General features: G+C 40.3%; 1 protein-coding gene across 1 annotated transcript; it reads right to left on the bottom strand.

Annotated features, from left to right (window-relative positions):
• Positions 1-6,413: 6,413 nt before the first annotated feature.
• Positions 6,414-16,944, bottom strand: LOC133230598 (zinc finger protein 546-like). The gene is given in 4 exon segments (XM_061388280.1): positions 6,414-11,215; positions 13,235-13,330; positions 14,983-15,109; positions 16,859-16,944. Coding segments are annotated over 4 exon segments (2,136 nt in total). The 5' UTR covers positions 16,868-16,944; the 3' UTR covers positions 6,414-9,311.
• Positions 16,945-20,169: the final 3,225 nt, after the last annotated feature.

Below are 20,169 nucleotides of genomic sequence, written 5' to 3'. Positions count from 1 at the left end.
GGTGAATTTAACTCAGATGACCATTATATCTACTACTGTGGGCAAGAATCCCTTAGAAGAAATGGTGTAGCCATCATAATCAACAAAAGAACCCAAAAGGCAGTACTTGGATGCAATCTCAAAAATGACAGAATGATCTCTGTTCATTTCCAAGGCAAACCATTCAATATCACAGTAATCCATATCTATGCCCCAACCAGTAATGCTGAAGAAGCTGAAGTTGAACAGTTCTATGAAGACTGACAAAACCTTCTAGAATTAACACCCAAAAAAGATGTCCTCTTCATTATAGGGGACTGGAATGCAAAAGTAGGAAGTCAAGAGATACTTGCAGTTATAGGTAAATTTGGCCTTGTAGCACAAAATGAAGCAGGTCAAAGGCTAACAGAGTTTTGTCAAAAGAACACGCTGGTCATAGCAAATACCCTCTTTCAACTTCACAAGAGAAGACTTTACACATGGACATCACCAGATGGTTAATACCAAAATCAGACTGATTATATTCTTTGCAGCCAAAGATAGAGAAGCTCTATACAGTCAGCAAAAACAAAATCAGGAGCTGACTGTGGCTCAGATCATGAACTCCTTATTGCCAAATTCAGACTTAAATGGAAGCAAATAGGGAAAACCATTAGACCATTCAGGTATGACCTAAATCAAATCCCTTATGATTATTCAGTGGAAGTGACAAATAGATTCAAGGGATTAGATCTGATAGAGTGCCCGAAGAACTATGGATGGAGGTTCGTGACATTGTACAGGAGGCAGTGATCAAGATCATCCCCAAGAAAAAAATGCAAAAAGGCAAAATGGTTGTCTGATGAGGCCTTACAGATAGCTGAGAAAAGAAGAGAAGCAAAAGGCAAAGGAGAAAAGGAAAGATATACCCATTTGAATGCAGAGTTCCAAAGACTAGCAAGGAGAGATAAGAAAGCCTTCCTCAGTGATCAGTGCAAAGAAATAGAGGAAAACAATAGAATGGGAAAGACCAGAGATCTCTTCAAGAAAATTAGAGATACCAAGGGAACATTTCATGCAAAGATGGGCACAATAAAGGACAGAAATGGTATGGACCTAACAGAAGCAGAAGATATTAAGAAGAGGTGTCAAGAATACACAGAAGAACTATACAAAAAATATCTTTATGATCCAGATGACTACGATGGTGTGATCACTCACCTAGAGCCAGACATCCTGGAATGTGAAGTCAAGTGGGCCTTAGGAAGCATCACTATGAACAAAGCTAGTGGAGGTGATGGAATTCCAGTTGAGCTATTTCAAATCCTAAAAGATGCTGCTGTGAAAGTGCTGCACTCAAAATGCCAGTAGAGAACTCAGCAGTGGCCACAGAACTGGAAAAGGTCCATTTTCATTCCAATCCCAAAGAAAGGCAATGCCAAAGAATGTTCAAACTACCACACAGTTGCGCTCATCTCACACTCTAGCAAAGTAATGCTCAAAATCCTCCAAGCCAAGCTTCAACAGTATGTGAACTATGAACTTCCAGATGTTCAAGCTGGATTTAGGAAAGGCAGAGGAACCAGAGATCAAATTGCCAACATCCGCTGGATCATGGAAAAAGCAAGAGAGTTCCAGAAAAACATCTACTTTTGCTTTATTGACTATGCCAAAACCTTTGACTGTGTGGATCATGACAAACTGTGGAAAATTCTGAAAGAGATGGGAATACCAGACCACCTTAGCTGCCTCCTGAGAAATCTGTATGCAGGTCAAGAAGCAACAGTTAGAATTGGACGTGGAACAACAGACTGGTTCTAAATCAGGAAAGGAGTACATCAAGGCTATATATTGTCACCTTGCTTATTTAACTTATATGCAGAGGACATCATGCAGAACGCTGGGCTGGATGAAGCACAAGCTGGAATCAAGATTGCTGGGAGAAATATTAGTAACCTCAGATATGCAGATTACAACACCTTTATAGCAGAAATTGAAGAAGAACTAAAGAGCCTCTTGATGAAAGTGAAAGAGGAGACTGAAAAGTTGGCTTAAAGCTCAACATTCATAAAACTAAGATCATGGCATCCAGTCCCATCACTTCATGGCAAAAAGATGGGGAAACAATGGAAACAGTGACAGACTTTATTTTCTTGGGCTCCAAAATCACTGCAGACGGTGACTGCAGCAATGAAATTAAAAGACTCTTGCTCCTTTTCTTCCGAAAAGCTATGACCAACATAGAAAGCATATTAAAAAGCAGAGACATTACTTTACCAACAAAGGTCCATCTAGTCAAGGCTATGGTTTTTCCAGTGGTCATGTATGGATGGGAGAGTTGGACTATAAAGAAAGCTGAGGGCTGAAGAATTGATGCTTTAGAATTGTGGTGTTGGAGAAGACTCTTGAGAGTCCCCTGGACTGCAAGGAGATCCAACCAGTCAATCCTAAAGGAAATCAGTCCTGAATATTCATTGGAAGGACTGATGCTGAAGCTGAAACTCCAATAGTTTGGCCACCTGATGCAAAGAAATCAGGAAAAGACCCTGAATCACTGGAAAAGACCCTGATGCTGGGAAAGATTGAAGGCGGGAGGAGAGGGGGACGACAGAGGATGAGATGGTTGGATGGCATCACCGGCACAATGGACATGAGTTTGAGTAGGCTATGGGAGTTGGTGATGGACAGGGAGGCCTGGTGTACTGCAGTCCATGGGATCATGAAGAGTTGGACACGACTGAGTGACTGAACTGAACTGAACTGAATTTATTAAAAAAAAAAAAAAAACCTTCTAGATCTAACTGAATTTATGGCAAGGATATCAAATATGTATTAAATATATAAAAATTCATATTTTATAGATTGTTTATAGTTTTTAAAGAACAGTTAATTACAAATCTAAAACCTTATCAAAGAAAAATAAAACTATAATACTGCCTCACATATTGCTGGGGACCAGCCCCAGCTGATCCAGGGTATTCGAAGGAGAGACGGCCTAGGCGACTATTTATATGCTAATTAGAGATATAGAGAACAATAGAATGAGGATAGCTCAGTAGGAAAATTCAGTGGAGAAAAGAAGCTGAGTAGCTTGGTTTACGCGGGAGACCAATAAAACTTCAAGACAAGAAGTTTGCACCACTTACGTAGGCCGCAGGCGCCCTCTCGAATAGCGGAAGGTGACTCACCCTAGACACCTTCTCGAGTGGGTCTTAGAAGCCCAGGCATAATTAGTAAGCGTGGTGGGTTCCGCGCTCCAGATGGAGACTCAGCTGGAAGTTAAAGGGAAGAATGACATGGGGAGACCAAGCGTTGATGAACAAGGCCGGTAGCTTTATTTTTAACAGGGGCTTTTATACCCTAAGTTACACATAGAGGAAAATAGGGGATGCAAAGTCAGCAGTCTTTGACCCTTATCAAAAACCAGGGTTTCTTTCCTGCAAATTTATCGTATACAAATGGTTTAGGTGATTTACATCATCTTCTGGCCAGAAGGCCTACTAACATTTTATGACTCTTGACAAGGACTTATCAACAAAGACTTATTTTCTCTAAGAGTAATTATTTTAAGGTTTGGCACCATCTTCCAAAGATAAAATTGCATTCCTATAGGGCGGATGTGTAATGGGCTTACAACAAAGAAAAGAATTTATTACCTTAAGGGTCTAAAGTTACTAACACCAAGGCCACTACTTATTTTTTTTTATATATACCAACTATTAATTAATACACATTCAAGGATACAATTCAGGGGATGTGAAAACTTGGCAACAAGCATTGACTCATCAATGAAATCCTTTACTAGTTTATTCTGACAGTTTTTAACTCTCTGAGAGGCTCTAAGCTATTTGAATATCTTAAGCTTCCCGTGCCTCTGGAGGCTAGGAGACTGTAAACAATCGTATGCATAGCTGCAGGAGTCCGGGTACACTTGTCAGGCGAGTTAGAGAGCCATCTGAGGGGTTTGGATTTAAACACTCCTAATTGCCCAGGAACTTTATTAATTGGAGCTGTAAGTTAACTCTTTGACAGAGAGAGAGAGAGATGGTGGTAGGGGACAGCCCCCAGTAAAGTCAGAGGTGAGAGCACAAAGCAATAAAGTAGGCAGACTCTGGTTTTTTGGGGGAAAATGCTCGAGAATATCCGGGCGGACTCCTGAGGCTCGATCCCGCCTTTGCGTATGCCGAGCCTCCTTCCTCATGACCTTTGTCATGAGCAGAATGCCTCACCGGCTCCCCGCAACATATGATTATAGATGGAAACATTCTAAATAATATATTACCAAATGAACTTCAGCAGTATGAAAAAAATCACAGTATATTACAAGAATTGTTTAAAATTTAATTTTAAATAAAAACAAATCAAAGCACCAATAAACTTACATCAAGAAACAGATAGAAACAAATCAATACATCAATAAATTTAAGGTGAAAAACACAAGATTTTATCAATAGATAACAAAATGGTCTTGGACAAAATTCAGCAGTCACTAGCAAACAAAGTAGGTATTCTCTGCTGCTAAGTCACTTCAGTCGTGTCCAACTCTGTGCAACCCCATAGATGGCAGCCCACCAGGGCCCCCCGACCCCACCCCGTCCCTGGGATTCTCCGGGCAAGAACACTGGAGTGGGTTGCCATTTCCTTCTTCAATGCAGGAAAGTGAAAAGTGAAAGTGAAGTCGTTCAGTCATGTCCAACCCTCAGCAACCCCATGGACTGCAGCCTACCAGGCTCCTCTGCCCATGGGATTTTCCAGGCAAGAGTACTGGAGTGGGGTGCCATTGCCTTCTCCGAGGTATTCTCTGGTCCCCTACAAATACTGAAGGAAATTTATGGTCCCCTACAAATACTGAAGGAAATTATTTAGAGGCAACAAGGAGAATTTATCTCCAAATAGAGTGAACATTATAGTAAATGATTAAGTACTGGGACATTTCTAAATTCAGAGAAATTGATGACTGCAGTCCATCCTAAAGGAGATCAGTTCTGGGTGTTCATTGGGAGGACTGATGCTAAAGCTGAAACTCCAATACTCTGGCCACCTCATGCAAAGAGTTGACTCATTGGAAAAGACTCTGATGCTGGGAGGGATTGGGGGCAGGAGGAAAAGGGGACGACAGAGGATAAGATGGCTGGATGGCATCACTGACTCAATGGACATGAGTTTGAGTGAACTCCGGGAGTTAGTGATGGACAGGGAGGCCTGACGTGCTGTGATTCATGGGGTCGAAGAGTCAGACACGACTGAGTGACTGAACTGAACTGAACTGATTACCATAATACTCAACTTTGTTCTGAAGAGTCTATCATAAGAAGAAAAGTAAAGTAATAAGTATAAATATTAGAAAAAATTTATTATTATAGATTATACAATTTATAACTTGGAAATCTGTCTCATAAAAATAGGATAAGTGTTCAGTAGATAGATAACTAATGCTATATTTAAGATAGGAGAAAATGATTGCAAATGAAATATCCAGAATACCATTCAAGCCTATTAGAAAACAAACAACAGAACAACAATAATGGAGAAAGTTAAGAACAGGAAATTCAAAGTAAAGAAATAATGACTGGCTGAGAAACACATTTGAAAAGTGATCAACTGAAATTGAAATTTATCAAAACATTTAGTAAAGCTTATACCTAATATGAAGCTGTAGGAAAACTCAATAGGAGTCTAAGAGAACAACTAGACAATATCTAGTAGAATTGGAAGTGTATTTAATCTATGATCAATTTAGCAAAATCTAACATAAGTGAAAGAATATATAATGTACCAACAGTTCTACTTTTCCATGTGTACAATTAAAGAAATTCCAGTTCACACAAACCAGTGGTCACAGACAAGGATATATCTGAAACTGAAAAATTGTTAAACCTAAACACTAAAAAATAAGAGGTTTAAATACATCATGATATGTCCATATAAAAAACTAGATCAAATAAGTGTTTAATTTTGTAGAAAGTATCAGCCCTACATTTAAAGCACAAGCAGTTGACTGCAGAGAAAGATATGAGCAACAGAGAAACACACCATGCATTTCCTTTCTCAACATAGGTAAGCACTTGCCGTGGTTATCTGGACTGTCCATCTTGAGGGTCACTCTTCTTCAGTTATTGAAAGGTTGTTGTTGAATCACGCGAAGACACCGGGATTCTTGGCCCCCGAAGGAGAAGAATTCAATCCGGGGCCAGAGACGAGGCCTGATCGCTCAGAGCTTTTGTGTAATAAAGTTTTATTAAAGTATAAAGGAGATAGAGAAAGCTTCTGACATAGGCATCAGAAGTGGGTAGAAAGAGTACCCGCTTGCTAGTGTTAACAATGAGGTTATATAATCCAAAGAATATCTGGAGGTTGTAAAGACCTCATCAGACCTACTCCCATAATTTACATTTTAAGATAACACTGTCCTCAGGCAAGATACATCCTTGTAAAGACCAGGTCTACTCCCATTATTGTTATATAATCCTAAGGAATGTGGAGAAAGAAAAAAAGTTTGTCCTTTCTTCCTCCTTGAGAATTCCAGACCCCTCTCTCCTTGGGGACCCCTAGACTCCTTATCAACCTGCCTAGGAACGGACTCTCTCATTATGGAAGCATTTTCCATGTGGGTTCACATCCTGAAGATATTAGGTGTTGTGAATGAGACTTCCTTAGTAAAGTTTAAGAAACAATAGGATAAACAAAGCTAAGCAAATTTTCTTTATTGTAGGCCTCTCAAGTCTTTAATTATATGATACTGAGCATTTTTTTCTTAGAAGGGGTTTATTATTTAGACGTTCATAAGTGACCACAGAACACTTCCCCAGTACCATTAAATACTACTATTCCCAGAGACATTCTTTTAGATATGTTGGCTTAAGGCACTGGTTATCTCTGTAGTATTACAGATATGGTACTATTGTTAATCTCCTTCAGTGTGAAGTTACATAGTGACTGAGTAGGAGGCAGTCTTTTTTCTTAGGAGTTGCATGATATATAGAGAGGTGAAATGTTATGATGGCTATATGCATGCTTATTCACTCAGTCATGTTCAACTCTTTACGACCAGGTGGACTGTGACCCACCAGGCTCCTCTGTCCATGGAATTCTCCTGGCAAGAATACTGGAGTGGGTTGCAATTCCCTTCTCCAAGGGATCTTCCCAACCCAGAGATTGAATCTGGATCTCCTGCATTGCAGGAAGGTTCTTTACTGTCTGAGCCACCAGGGAAGCTCCATGATGTCTAATGTCTGTATTTATACTCAGACACTACAGTAAAAAAATGTCAAAAATTATACAAAGCAAATCAAATAAGAGAACATATTAACAATCATTGATTCTAGAGAGGCCATTATATTATTCACTGCATTTTTCTTTTATTTTTCCAAATAGACAGTGGTCTTTTCATTGTTAGTTTCTAATTTATCATGAATTTGGAGCAGAAAAAGTAGACAGTAACATGTCTGCTTTATGGATTATAAAAGAAAAAGCATTACAGCACTCCCAGATTCTTCAAAAGCTTTCTCTCATAATCTCCACATTTATCAACTCTAGAGATTTCTTTCTCACATTAGTTTTTGGAAATGACTTCTTAATTTTAGAAGTGAAAGTTTATTTTACTAGACTTTATCCATAATTAATTATTTAAGTAAACAAAATGAAAATCAGTGAGTTTTTAAAAATTCCTTATATTCACAGGGTCTTCCTCTCACATGAATTTACTAATATCACTGAAAGTAATAATTATTGAACACATTCTCTTCTAAAGTTCTTTTAAAATTAAAATTTCATCCTTAGAAAAGTATTATTGCTGCTAAGTTGCTTCAGTCGTGTCCGACTCTGTGCAACCCCATAGACGTCAGCCCACCAGGCTCCCCTGTCCCTGGGATTCTCCAGGCAAGAACACTGGAGTGGGTTGCCATTTCCTTCTCCAATGCATGAAAGTGAAAAGTGAAAGTGAAGTCGCTCAGTCGTGTCTGACTCTTAGCAACCTCATGGACTGCAGCCCACCAGGCTCCTCCATCCATGGGATTTTCCAGGCAAGAGTACTGGAGTGGGGTGCCAGTATTTTTAGGTAGGTACTATAATCACCACTTTAAAACTGAGGCACAGAGGGGAAGAGCACCTTGCCAATACCACACAGGCAGCAATGGAATTATGAGAACTCTAGTAAAAATTTGCCATGGCTAAAGTCTTCTCCCACATCTGTCATATTAACAGAATTCTTTTCTGTTGTAATGCTGTATAAAGTGTGGTCCGTGTACTTATGCTGGTCCACAGATTGTTTGCTTCTGGTCTGCAATGAGTTAAGGTACAGACACTGAGAGCAAATATTTATAGAGTTATTCACAGAAAGATGACAGGGCCAATTTATGTCTGTTAAATCCAATAACAAAAATTGGGGGAACTTCCCTGGTGGTCTAGCAGTTAAGAATCCATAAGCCAATGCAGGGTACATGGGTTCAATCCTGGTCCAGGAAGATTCCACATGCTGTGGGATAACTAAGCCTATGTGCCACAACTACAGCCCATGCTCTGTAAGAAGAGAAGTCACTGCAATGAGAAGCCCATGCACCAAAACTACAAAGAGTAGCCCCCTCTTGCTGCAACTAGAGAAAGCCCTCATGCAACAATGAAGATCCACCACAACCAAAAATAAATATATTTTTTAAAGTAGTAAAATAAATTGGGGGCTTTCGTTTTGTATGTTTGTTTTTCTTTCAGTTTTATTTATCTGGTAATCTAATGTCATTGTGCCTTTTAAAAGTACTGGTCAACAATGATTTTTGTGGGGAGGTGGTATCCTTCATCTTGATTTGAGATGCACTGCAGCAGTATCATTCTCTACAGTTAACCAAGACTGGGTGATGCTTTAATTCATTCAGCTCTTTAAATCAATATATGTAGTATAAAACTATTTCTGTTAACTTTTAAGCATGAAGCAAAGGGGATTACCACATGTTCCCTAACAAGTAAAATTTTTAATTATGAATTCTCTGTTGTTATAAAAAGCATTTTCTAAAGGTCACTGTATCCTCTGTAGGGACTTCCCTGGTAGCTCAGATGGTAAAGAATCCACTTGCAATGCAGGAGTCGTGGGTCAGGAAGATCCCCTGGAGAGCAAATGGCAACCCACTCCAGTATTCTTACCTGAGAAATCTCATGGACAGAGGAGCCTGGCAGGCTAGTCCATGGGGTCACAAAAGAGTCAGACACAACTTAGCAACCAATCAATATCCTCTTTACATTATGCATAGCGATTCCTCACTAAGGTGATTTCTCTGATGTAAAGTGAGTTGATCACTACGAATAAAAGCCTTCCCACATTCTTTACATTTATAGGGTTTTTCGCCAGTATGAATTCTGTGATGTCATGTAAGTTCTGATTTAACACTAAAGGCTTTCCCACATTCTTTACATTTATAGGGTTTTTCACCCGTATGAATTGTGTGATGTCGAGTAAGTTCTGCTTGAAGACGGAAGGCACCCCCACATTCTTTACACCCATAAGGTTTCTCACCAGTATGAAGTCTAAAATGTTGAGTAAGATGATACCAGCGACTAAAGGCCTTTCCACATTCCTTACATTCATATGGAATCTCACCAGTGTGAATTCTTTGATGTAAGGTAAGTTGATAACTACAAATAAAAGCATTCCCACATTTGTCGCATATGTAGGGTTTCTCCCCAGTGTGGATTCTGTGATGTTGAGTAAGATGATTGCTATGGATAAAGGCTTTCCCACATTCCTGACATTTATAGGGCTTTTCACCAGTATGAATTCTGTGATGCTGAGTGAGTTCTGTTTGAAAGCGAAAGGCCTTTCCACATTCTTTACATACATAGGGTTTTTCACCGGTATGAATTTTATAATGTTGAGTAAGATTGTAGCGACGACTGAAAATCTTTCCACATTCTTTGCACTCGTAGGTGTTGTCATTGGTGTGAATTCGCTGGTGTGAAATAAGTTGACTGCTATGAATAAAGGCCTTCCCACATTCCTTGCATTCATAGGGTTTTTCACAAGTATGAATTCTGTGATGTCTGGTAAGTTCTGCTTGAAGGCGAAAGGCCTTCCCACATTCTTTACATCCATAGCGTTTCTCACCAGTATGAATTCTGTGATGTTGAGTAAGATGATAGAGACTACTGAAGGTCTTCCCACATTCCTTACATTCATAGGGAATCTCACCAGTATGAACCCTCAGATGTAAAGTCAGCTGATAGCCACAAATAAAGGCCTTCCCACAGTCCTTACATTCATAGGGTTTCTCTCCAGTATGAATTCTACAATGCCAAGTCAGTTCTGTTTGGAGACGAAAGGTTTTTCCACATTCTTTACATTCGTAGGGTTTCTCACCAGTATGAATTCTATGATGTCGAATAAGTTCTGCATGAAAACTAAAGGACTTATCACAATCTTTACATTCATAGGGTTTGTCACCAGTATGAATTTTCTGATGTTGAACAAGGTATGAACCATGACTGAAGGCCTTCCCACAGTCATTACATTTATAAGGTTTTACACCAGTATGAATTTTCTGATGTTGACTAATATGTTGTTGTACCCTAAAGGTCTTTCCACAAATTTTACATTCATAAGGCCTCTCACCAGTATGAATTCTTTGATGTTCAGTAAGCTGATAATGAAGTCTAAAGGTCTTCCCACATTCCTTACATTCATAAGGTCTCTTCCCAGCATGAATTGTCTGATGTACTCTAAGGTCTCAAACACGACTAAAGGCCTTCCCACATTCTTTGCACTCATAGGGTTTCACACCAGAATGTATTCTCTGATGTTCAGTAAGGTGATAATGAAGCCTAAAGGTCTTCCCACAATTGTTACATTCATGGGGTCTCTCCCCAGCATGAATTGTCTGATGTACTCTAAGGTCCCCCACACGACAAAAGGCTTTCCCACATTCCTTGCATTTATAGGGTCTCTCACCAGTATGAATTCTTATATGTTGAATAAGGTATGACTGTTGTCTAAAAGCCTTCCTACATTCCTTACATTCATATGATTTCTCTATGGCATGAATTTTCTCATGTAGAGGAAGAGCTATACGTTTTTGGGTTATCATTTGACTAGCACATCTCATTTGATTTCCTTCTTGTCTCTCAAACTCATGTTTACACTGCAAATCACTTCTGAAAATGGTGTCCTCATGGATAGAAGCTTGACTTTCGTCCACTATCTGCAACTGAAACAAATATATTCCACAAATATCCTTTTCTGGAAATAACTTCTTGGTGAAATACTTAGACTCCAAATCTGGACAAAAAAAAGAAGGAAACAAGTGCTGTGATGTGATTGTTCTATGTTGGGGGTAGAATAAGGGGTTGCATCTTATAGTTAAAATAAAAGACAAACTAAGAATAACACAGATTAGAAGTTGAGTTTTAGAGCACAAGTCGGCAAACTTTTTCTGTAAAGAGCCAGATAGTAAAAGTTTTAGCCTTTATAGGACATACAGTCTTTGTGACAATTACCCAGCTCAGCCGTTATAAGCTCAAAGGGAGCCTTAGACAGCATATAATTGAATAAGTGTAGCTATGTTGTAATACTACATATGGTGTATGGACACAGAAATTTGCATTTCGTAAAATTTTTGTTTCACAAGATATTCTTCTTCTGATTTTTTTCCAAACACTAAAAATGTAAAAACCAGTTTTAACCTTATAGCCATTCAAAAGCAGATGGTGAGCTGTTTGTCTGCTGGATCCCGATTTAAAGAACTCTATGGCAGAAAGTGAAGAGGAACTAAAAAGCCTCTTGATGAAAGTGAAAGAGGAGAGTAAAAAAGTTGGCTTAAAACTCAACATTCAGAAAACAAAGATCATGGCATCTGGTCCCATCACTTCATGGGAAATAGATGGGGAAACAGTGGAAATAGTGTCAGACTTTATTTTTTGGTCTCCAAAATCACTGCAGATGGTGACTGCAGCCATGAAATTAAAAGACACTTACTCCTTGGAAGAAAAGTTATGACCAACCTAGATAGCATAGTCAAAAGCAGAGACATTACTTTGATAACAAAGGTCTGTCTAGTCAAGGCCATGGTTTTTCCAGTGGTCATGTATGGATGTGAGAGTTGGACTGTGAAGAAAGCTGAGTGCCGAAGAATTGATGCTTTTGAACTGTGGTGTTGGAGAAGACTCTTGAGAATCCCTTGGACTGCAAGGAGATCCAACCAGTCCATTCTAAAGGAGATCAGCCCTGGGATTTCTTTGGAAAGAATGATGCTAAAGCTGAAACTCCAGTACTTTGGCCACGTCATGCGAAGAGCTGACTCATTGGAAAAGACTCTGATGCTGGGAGGGATTGGGGGCAGGAGGAGAAGGGGACGACAGAGGATGAGATGGCTGGATGGCATCACTGAATCGATGGACGTGAGTCTGAGTGAACTCTGGGAGTTGGTGATGGACAGGGAGGCCTGGCGTGCTGCGATTCATGGGGTCGCAAAGAGTCAGACACGACTGAATGACTGAACTGAAGTTGTAATGCAATTTGAAAGAAGGCAAAAGGCTTCAGAAAATGAGGTGATGCTAAAAGAGGGTAAAATAAGTGATTGGATGAACAAATTGAGTCAGTGGTCCCCCTACTTAGGATGAATGTAGGGGAGTTCCTTATGTATACTGCTTTTTGGGCAACAACCCAAAGGAATGAAAATCTATAGGAACAACTTCTGAATGTCTTTATTTTTAATCTTTTTCATCAGATGATTCTGATGCAGATCACTTTGAGAATCTGTACATAATTTTTTCCCCAAAGGTTTCTCTTCAATCTCTTAGAATAAAATTCAGACAAATTATCACAGATAAAAACATATCACCACCATATTGCCTTGCTTCTCTGTACAGGTCATCTTCTTTACTACAACATGTAGGAATCTATATCAATGGTACTTAAACTTGGGCACAGTCTTGCTTCCAAGTAAGTTGGAAGTATGTATAAAATAATTTTATGCAATGGAGAAAAGAATAGAAGTGTAAATATAGAAGAGGACTTGGAAACATAGATTAAATGGTTGTCAATGGGGAAAAGAGAAGGCAGTTCCCTCTTTGAAATGGGAGGAAAATAGAAGAGAAGTGAAATAAGGACCATGACAAACGAGGGCAAAGATGAAGTGCCTTTGGGGGCTCATGTTGGGGGATTTTAATGTTTTCCCAGAGATCAGGCCTTTTCCCCTGGGTCTTGGGCCTTTGAAAGGAGCCTTCATCTCAGGGCCATGTGTCTCTCTGACCCAGAGGGTGTGATGGCATCCCCCTTGGCTGATCTGCCATCACTCACCTGTGAACCAACTTCCTGTTCCTTCTCTCATTATCATCCAGGGCTCTTTCTCTTGCTCCAATAAAGTAATCATGTCTGGCTTAGGAGTGGAACATCCTGCTCACAAGAAAGAAATGCCACATGACTTACAAGAAACAAAAACCGTAAGTTCAAAATGACTTAATTTAGACTTGGTTACATTTACATTAAACTCTAGGTCAAAGTGTGTATGCGTGTGTGTGTGTGTGTATGCACTCAGTCCTGTCTGACTCTTTGTGACCCTATGGGCTGTAGCCCCCAGACTCCTCTGTCCATGGAATTTTCTAGGCAAGAATGCCAGAGTGAGTTGCCATTTCCTACTCCAGGGGATCTTTCCCACCCATGGGTCACATCCACATCTCTTATGCCTCCTGCACCAGCAGGTGGATTCTTTAGCACTGCGCCACCTGCAAAGTCCTATAGGTCAAAATAGCATTTGATAAAATTAAAAAGGCCATTGAAGAATATTCATATTTAGATGGATTCATGGTCATAGGACTACAGAGGCCAAATAGGGGAGGTAGAAGGTCTGTTCTGCTTTTAAAGGCAGTACAGAAAGGCATTGAGGACACAGACTCTGGAGCCCTATGGTCTGGGTTCAAATACTCTGTCACTCACCAGCTGTTACTCCTTCCATGTGTTATGCTTTTATCAGTGTAAATGGGGCTATTATTACCTTAGGGGACTCTTGTGAGAATTAAATGAATTAATATACATAAGAGCTTGCAAGGATGCCTAGTATGCAGTATTATTTTTGTTGTTGTTTTTATTTTAGTAAAAGAAAAATTTCTTGTTACTGTTTAGTCATTAAGTCATGTCTGACTCTTTTGTGACACCATGGACTATAGCCCACCAGGCTCCTCTGTCCATGGGATTTTCCAGTCAAGAATACTAGAGTGGGTTGACATTTCTTTCTCCAGGGGATCTGCCCCATTAGGGATCAAACCCATGTCTCCTGAAGCGGCAGAAGGATTCTCTACCACTGAGTCACCTGGGAAGCCCAGAAAAAAAATATTGTCTTCAAAAATACTTCCAAGTTCTCCCTCAGAATTCTTTCAATAGAAAATGTAAGATTCACAGACTAGAATTTTCAACCACAAAGTAGGTTAAAGAGAATATGTCTCTTCTAGGATGGGATGTGTTTACTTCACTTTTGAATGAATATTATTGGGGACTTCCCTGATGATCCAGTGGTTAGGACTCCGTGCTTTCACTGCAGGGGGTGTGTGTTTGATCCCTGGATGGGGAACTAAGATCCTGCATGCCAAGTGGCACAACTGAAAAAAAAAAAAAGTAAATGAATATTGTTAATCCATCCAACACTATCTAACTGTAGAGGCTCCTCTGATGATCACGAAAACACAAAACCCTGAGACTAGCTAATCTCTCTGCAGGTAGGCCAGAACACAGAACAGCTCCAGGAATTCTAAGCATGCACATTATATGACACCTGGCTTCTCTGAACATATTACAGGACTCAAACCTAGAAATAATGTAGAATAACAGGCAACTGTAGGAAGGACCAGAGGAAAGAGTGAAGGTCAGTGAAGGATGGAGAAGATGGCACTTAACCAAGTGCCTGTTTCCAACCCAACAATACTCGAACCATTCTTTCAAAACAGGGGAAAGACATTCAGCTGGTGTCTTAAAACAGAGCTCTGAAATTCAACAGTGGAGAAAACTGGTATTCCAGAAGGCAGATTGTCAATTATTTGTGCAGATATCCTTACCCAAGGAGACCAGGTTGCTGTAGTTCTCCAACATCACATCCCTGTACAAGGCCCTCTGAACAGGGTCCAGGCACTCCCACTCTTCCTGGGAGAGGTCTATGGCCACATCCCTGAATGACAAGGACATCTGAAATGACAGACCCATGTATTATAAACAATATTTTAACTGTATTTTCAAAAGGGGAAGACTGCTTTGTAGGAAAGAGGCAATATAACAAGCAGTTAACCTGGCATCAAGCCTGTAACATGTATGGAAGAAAAAGAAAATTAGTAATTTGTAAAATTGAGTGCCTATATACTTTTGAAGAATACAGTTGTTACAAATAGAATGTCCTGTGTATCATGTAATGAATGAATAAAGTTTTCCAGTGAAACAAAATCATATAAATAAGCACACCGCCTATCATGTGAATAGTTTAAGTTGTGAATAAATGTGAGTTATGTTCTGTTTTCCTTTCAAAAAATTAAAAGAAAAAATAAGTAATGAATTGTTGTTCCCCCAAATACTCCAAATCTCTAAGAAAGGACTTTACTGACATTTGATTTGGCACAGTTGGTAATGAATCCGCATGCCAATGCAGGAGACACAAGAGACACGAGTTTGATCCCTGGGTCAGGAAGAGCCTCTGGAGGAGGAAATGGCAACCTACTCGCAGTATTCTTCCCTGGAAAATCCCATGGACAGAGGAACCTGGCACGCTACAGTGCATAGGGTTGCAAAGAGTCAATCATGACTAAGCACAGCACAGTGGCAGACATTTGATTTAATCAATACTCAGCTTCATTATTATGAGATAATGTCATAAGCATTTTCCCTTGTCACAACAGATGACAAATTCTTTTATTTACTGGCTGGCTATTCATCCAACTTGTGGATATATCGGACTAATCCTTCTGTCACTTTTAGGCATTTAGGTTGGACAAAATGTCTAAGGTCTCCCCCAGTCCCTTTAAAAGTGAAAAGCTGCTCAGTCATGTCTGACTCTTTGTGACCCCATGGACTCTACAGTCCATGGAATTCTCCAGGCCAAAATACTAGAATGGGTAGCCTTTCCCTTCTCCAGGGGATCTTCCCAACCCAGGGATCGAACCTAGGTCTCCCACACTGCAGGTGGATTCTTTACCAGCTGAGCCACAAGGGAAGCCCTAGTGTTTCTTTCTAAAGCGCAGTCCCTTAGCCTTTCTTCATTCCCCATTAGGGATCTGGGAGGGCTTCCCACCTGCTACCACCACCATCCATCAGGAATACTTATTTGGATACATAAGGAACACTTATTTGGATACATAAGCTGAAGGATGCTGATGTAGGATGATCCACAATGACACTGATGTCACTAGAGACCCGCACACCCTCCTCAAGCACAAAACTGACTTCTGTCCTGTTATTTATCCCTCTGGGGACCCCTTGGACAGACCCTTGAGATTCCGACATGCAAGCCTCAATCACACTCCAACCTAGTCCTATAAACCTCTTACAATATGAGATCTCATCATGTGCAAAAAAATCAACACTAAATTCCATCGTATCAACCTGAAACACTCAGGTCTGTGGAGTCTAACGGACTATCATCTCTGTGTCATGGAATCATGACTCTAACTAGAGAAGTTCAAGGATTTCCCTCAAGCAACTTCACCCAATGGTCCTGAGAAAGACTGAGTCCTTGGAGAGGTGATGAAATAGGTGAACACTGGAGAGAGAAATGAGGGGCAAAGAAGAAGGTCACTAAGTTGTGTGGCTCCATCCTTCACTGAGATCAGAGTGACTGAGGGCAACTTGAGCAATAGTGCTGTCTCAGGAAGGAAGTTTCAGGATAATAAATGTGATCACATGAGTTAAAAAACCACAACATCTCAAGAAGGAGAAACGTGAACTTACATGGGCCATGGTTGTAGAAGTGCAAGAACTTGGTAGTCCTCTTTGGGCTTCCTCCACTCGAAAAGCACAGAATCCAGAGAAGCCAGGACTGGGGGAGGAATAAGAGACTCTGAGACCAGCCATGTCTTAAAGGAATCCCAAAATGACTTAGCTAATATGATCCTGTTTTGCCTTCTTTGTATTTCTATCCCCATAATACCCCACATACAAATCAGAAGAGAAAAGAGGGAGCCTAAATGAAGCCAAACCTTCCCTATACCACAGGGAACAAGCTGCACAAGTCTGGATACAAGGCAGGGGCTTCCTGCATGAAGCCAGACCAGGTACTCCAGCAGAAGGGTCTCCAGGGACTCCCCTAGTGGTCCACTGGCTAAGACGCCGAGCTCCCAATGCAGGGGGCCAGGGTTCAATCCCTGGTCATCGAACTAGATTCACATACTGCAGCTAAATATCCCACACACTGCAACAGAGATGGAAGATCCCACGTGCAGCAACTAAGACCCAGCACAGCTAAGGAAAGAAAGAAAAAATGGGTCTTCAGTCCACCCAAATTTCTGATGATATTGATCTGTATCTGTTCCATTAGTCTCACTTTGAATCTAGCATCTTAGAATCTTAGAAGCAAAACTGTAAGATATGAAGTTGTGCCATCTAATACAAGAGCCACATATGGCTATTTAAATCAAATAAAATTTAAGTAAAATTAAAAGTTCATGCTGCACCAGCCACATTTCGAGTGCTTGAGAGCCTCATGTGGCTAGTAGCTACCATACTGGAGAATGTAAATATATAAGATATCCATCTTTGCAGAAAGTTCTTTTTTTTTTAAATTTTTTAAAATTTTATTTTATTTTTAAACTTTACATAATTGTATTAGTTTTGCCAAATATCATAATGAATCTGCCACAGGTATACATGTGTTCCCCATCCTGAACCCTCCTCCCTCCTCCCTCCCCATACCATCCCTCTGGGTCGTCCCAGTGCACTAGCCCCAAGCATCCAGTATCGTGCATCGAACCTGGACTGGCAACTCGTTTCATACATGATATTTTACATGTTTCAATGCCATTCTCCCAAATCTTCCCACCCTCTCCCTCTCCCACAGAGTCCATAAGACTGTTCTATACATCAGTGTCTCTTTTGCTGTCTCGTACACAGGGTTATTGTTACCATCTTTCTAAATTCCATATATATGCGTTAGTATACTGTATTGGTGTTTTTCCTTCTGGCTTATTTCACTCTGTATAATAGGCTCCAGTTTCATCCACCTCATTAGAACTGATTCAAATGTATTCTTTTTAATGCCTGAGTAATACTCCATTGTGTAGAAAGTTCTACTGGACAGAGCTGATATGAATCACACAGCCTAAATTTCATTTTTCACCAGAGTTCCCCTAAACTCAGAATAAACTGGTCAAAAGCTGACAGAGGTTGCTAGAGAAATACTATCTCCTTTCTATGAACTCCCAAGAAATGTGACCTGAGTATCTCTAGAGGCTTTATTACCTCCTTGTGGTCTAGTCGCTTAGTCGTGTCCAACTCTTTTCGACCCCATGGACTATAGCCCATCAGGCTCCTCTGTTCATGGTCTTTCCCAGGCAAGAATACTGGAATGGGTTGCCATTTCCTTCTCCTGGGGATCTTCCCAACCCAGGGATCAAACTCACATCTTCTGCATTGCAGGAAGATTCTTTACCACTGAGCCACCAGGGAAGCCCTTATTACCCCTTATTACCTCCTATCTCATGCTAATTCTATTTTGACTTTATATTATTTGCCCTATTATAAGAAACTTAAGGATAGTGACTGTGTTTCAATGCTTGTATTCCTCTAACTACTATCATAAGACTCAGCATCCTGTGACCCCTAATGTCTGTTATTCAACCACAATTCCATTTTTAGGCAGTTTTTCTTAGCACACTAAGATACATGTGCAAGATGTTTATCATATAACAACTTAGAATAACCAACTGTTAGAAAAATAAATAGCTACAGGAGGCAACAAGTTGAATAAATTATGGTCAGTTTTTTACCCCGCTTTGAACTTTTTATTTTGCTTTGGGGTATAGCTGATTAACAATGTTATAATAGTTTCAGGTGAACAGTGAAGGGACTCAGCCATACATATACATAAATCCCTTCTATCCCAAAGCCCCTCCCATCCAGGCTGCCACATAACATTGAGTAGAGTTCTATATACAGTGGGTCCTTGTTTGTTATCCATTTTAAATATAAAATTATGGTCAGTTTTGATGGCACACTACAACAGACTGGCTCCAAATAGGAAAAGGAGTACATCAAGGCTGTATATTGTCACCCTGCTTATTTAACTAATATGCAGAATACATCATGACAAACGCTGGGCTGGAAGAAGCACAAACTGGAATCAAGACTGCTGGGAGAAATAGCAATAACCTCAGATATGCAGATGACACCACCCTTATGGCAGAAAGTGAAGAAGAACTAAAAAGCCTCTTGATGAAAGTGAAAGAGGAGAGTGAAAAAGTTGGCTTAAAGCTCAACATTCAGAAAACGAAGATCATGGCATCCGGTCCCATTACTTCATGGGAAATAGATGGGGAAACAGTGGAAACAGTGTCAGACTTTATTTTTCTGGGCTCCAAAATCACTACAGATGGTGACTGCAGCCATGAAATTAAAAGGCACTTACTCCTTGGAAGGAAAGTTACGACCAACCTAGATAGCATATTAAAAAGCACAGACATTACTTTGCTAACAAAGGTCTGTCTAGTCAAGGCTATGGTTTTTCCAGTAGTCATGTATGGATGTGAGAGTTGGACTGTGAAGAAAGCTGAGTGCCGAAGAATTGATGCTTTACAACTGTGGTGTTGGAGAAGACTATTGAGAGTCCCTGGGACTGCAAGGAGATCCAACCAGTCCATCCTAGAGGAGATCAGCCCTGGGTGTTCTTTGGAAGGAATGATGCTAAAGCTGAAACTCCAGTACTTTGGCCACCTCATGCAAAGAGCTGACTCATTGGAAAAGACTCTGATGCTGGGAGGGATTGAGGGCAGGAGGAGAAGGGGACGACAGAGGATGAGATGGCTGGATGGCATCACTGACTCGATGGACATGAGTCTGAGTGAACTCCGGGAGTTGGTGATGGACAGGGAGGCCTGGCGTGCTGCAGTTCATGGGGTCACAAAGAGTTAGACACAACTGAGCGACTGAACTGAACTGAAGGCCCTTATTAATACTGATTATACTGGCCCATATTTAATGTTGGAGAAGGATATTCATGATGAATTACTGACTGATACAGGAAAATTAAACAAATATGGGAAATTCTC

Source organism: Bos javanicus, chromosome 18 (genome assembly GCF_032452875.1).
Source record: "Bos javanicus breed banteng chromosome 18, ARS-OSU_banteng_1.0, whole genome shotgun sequence".
Lineage (NCBI taxonomy): Eukaryota > Metazoa > Chordata > Mammalia > Artiodactyla > Bovidae > Bos > Bos javanicus.
The sequence above is the reverse complement of the archived record's forward strand: the minus strand, read 5'-3'. Positions and strand labels throughout refer to the sequence as shown.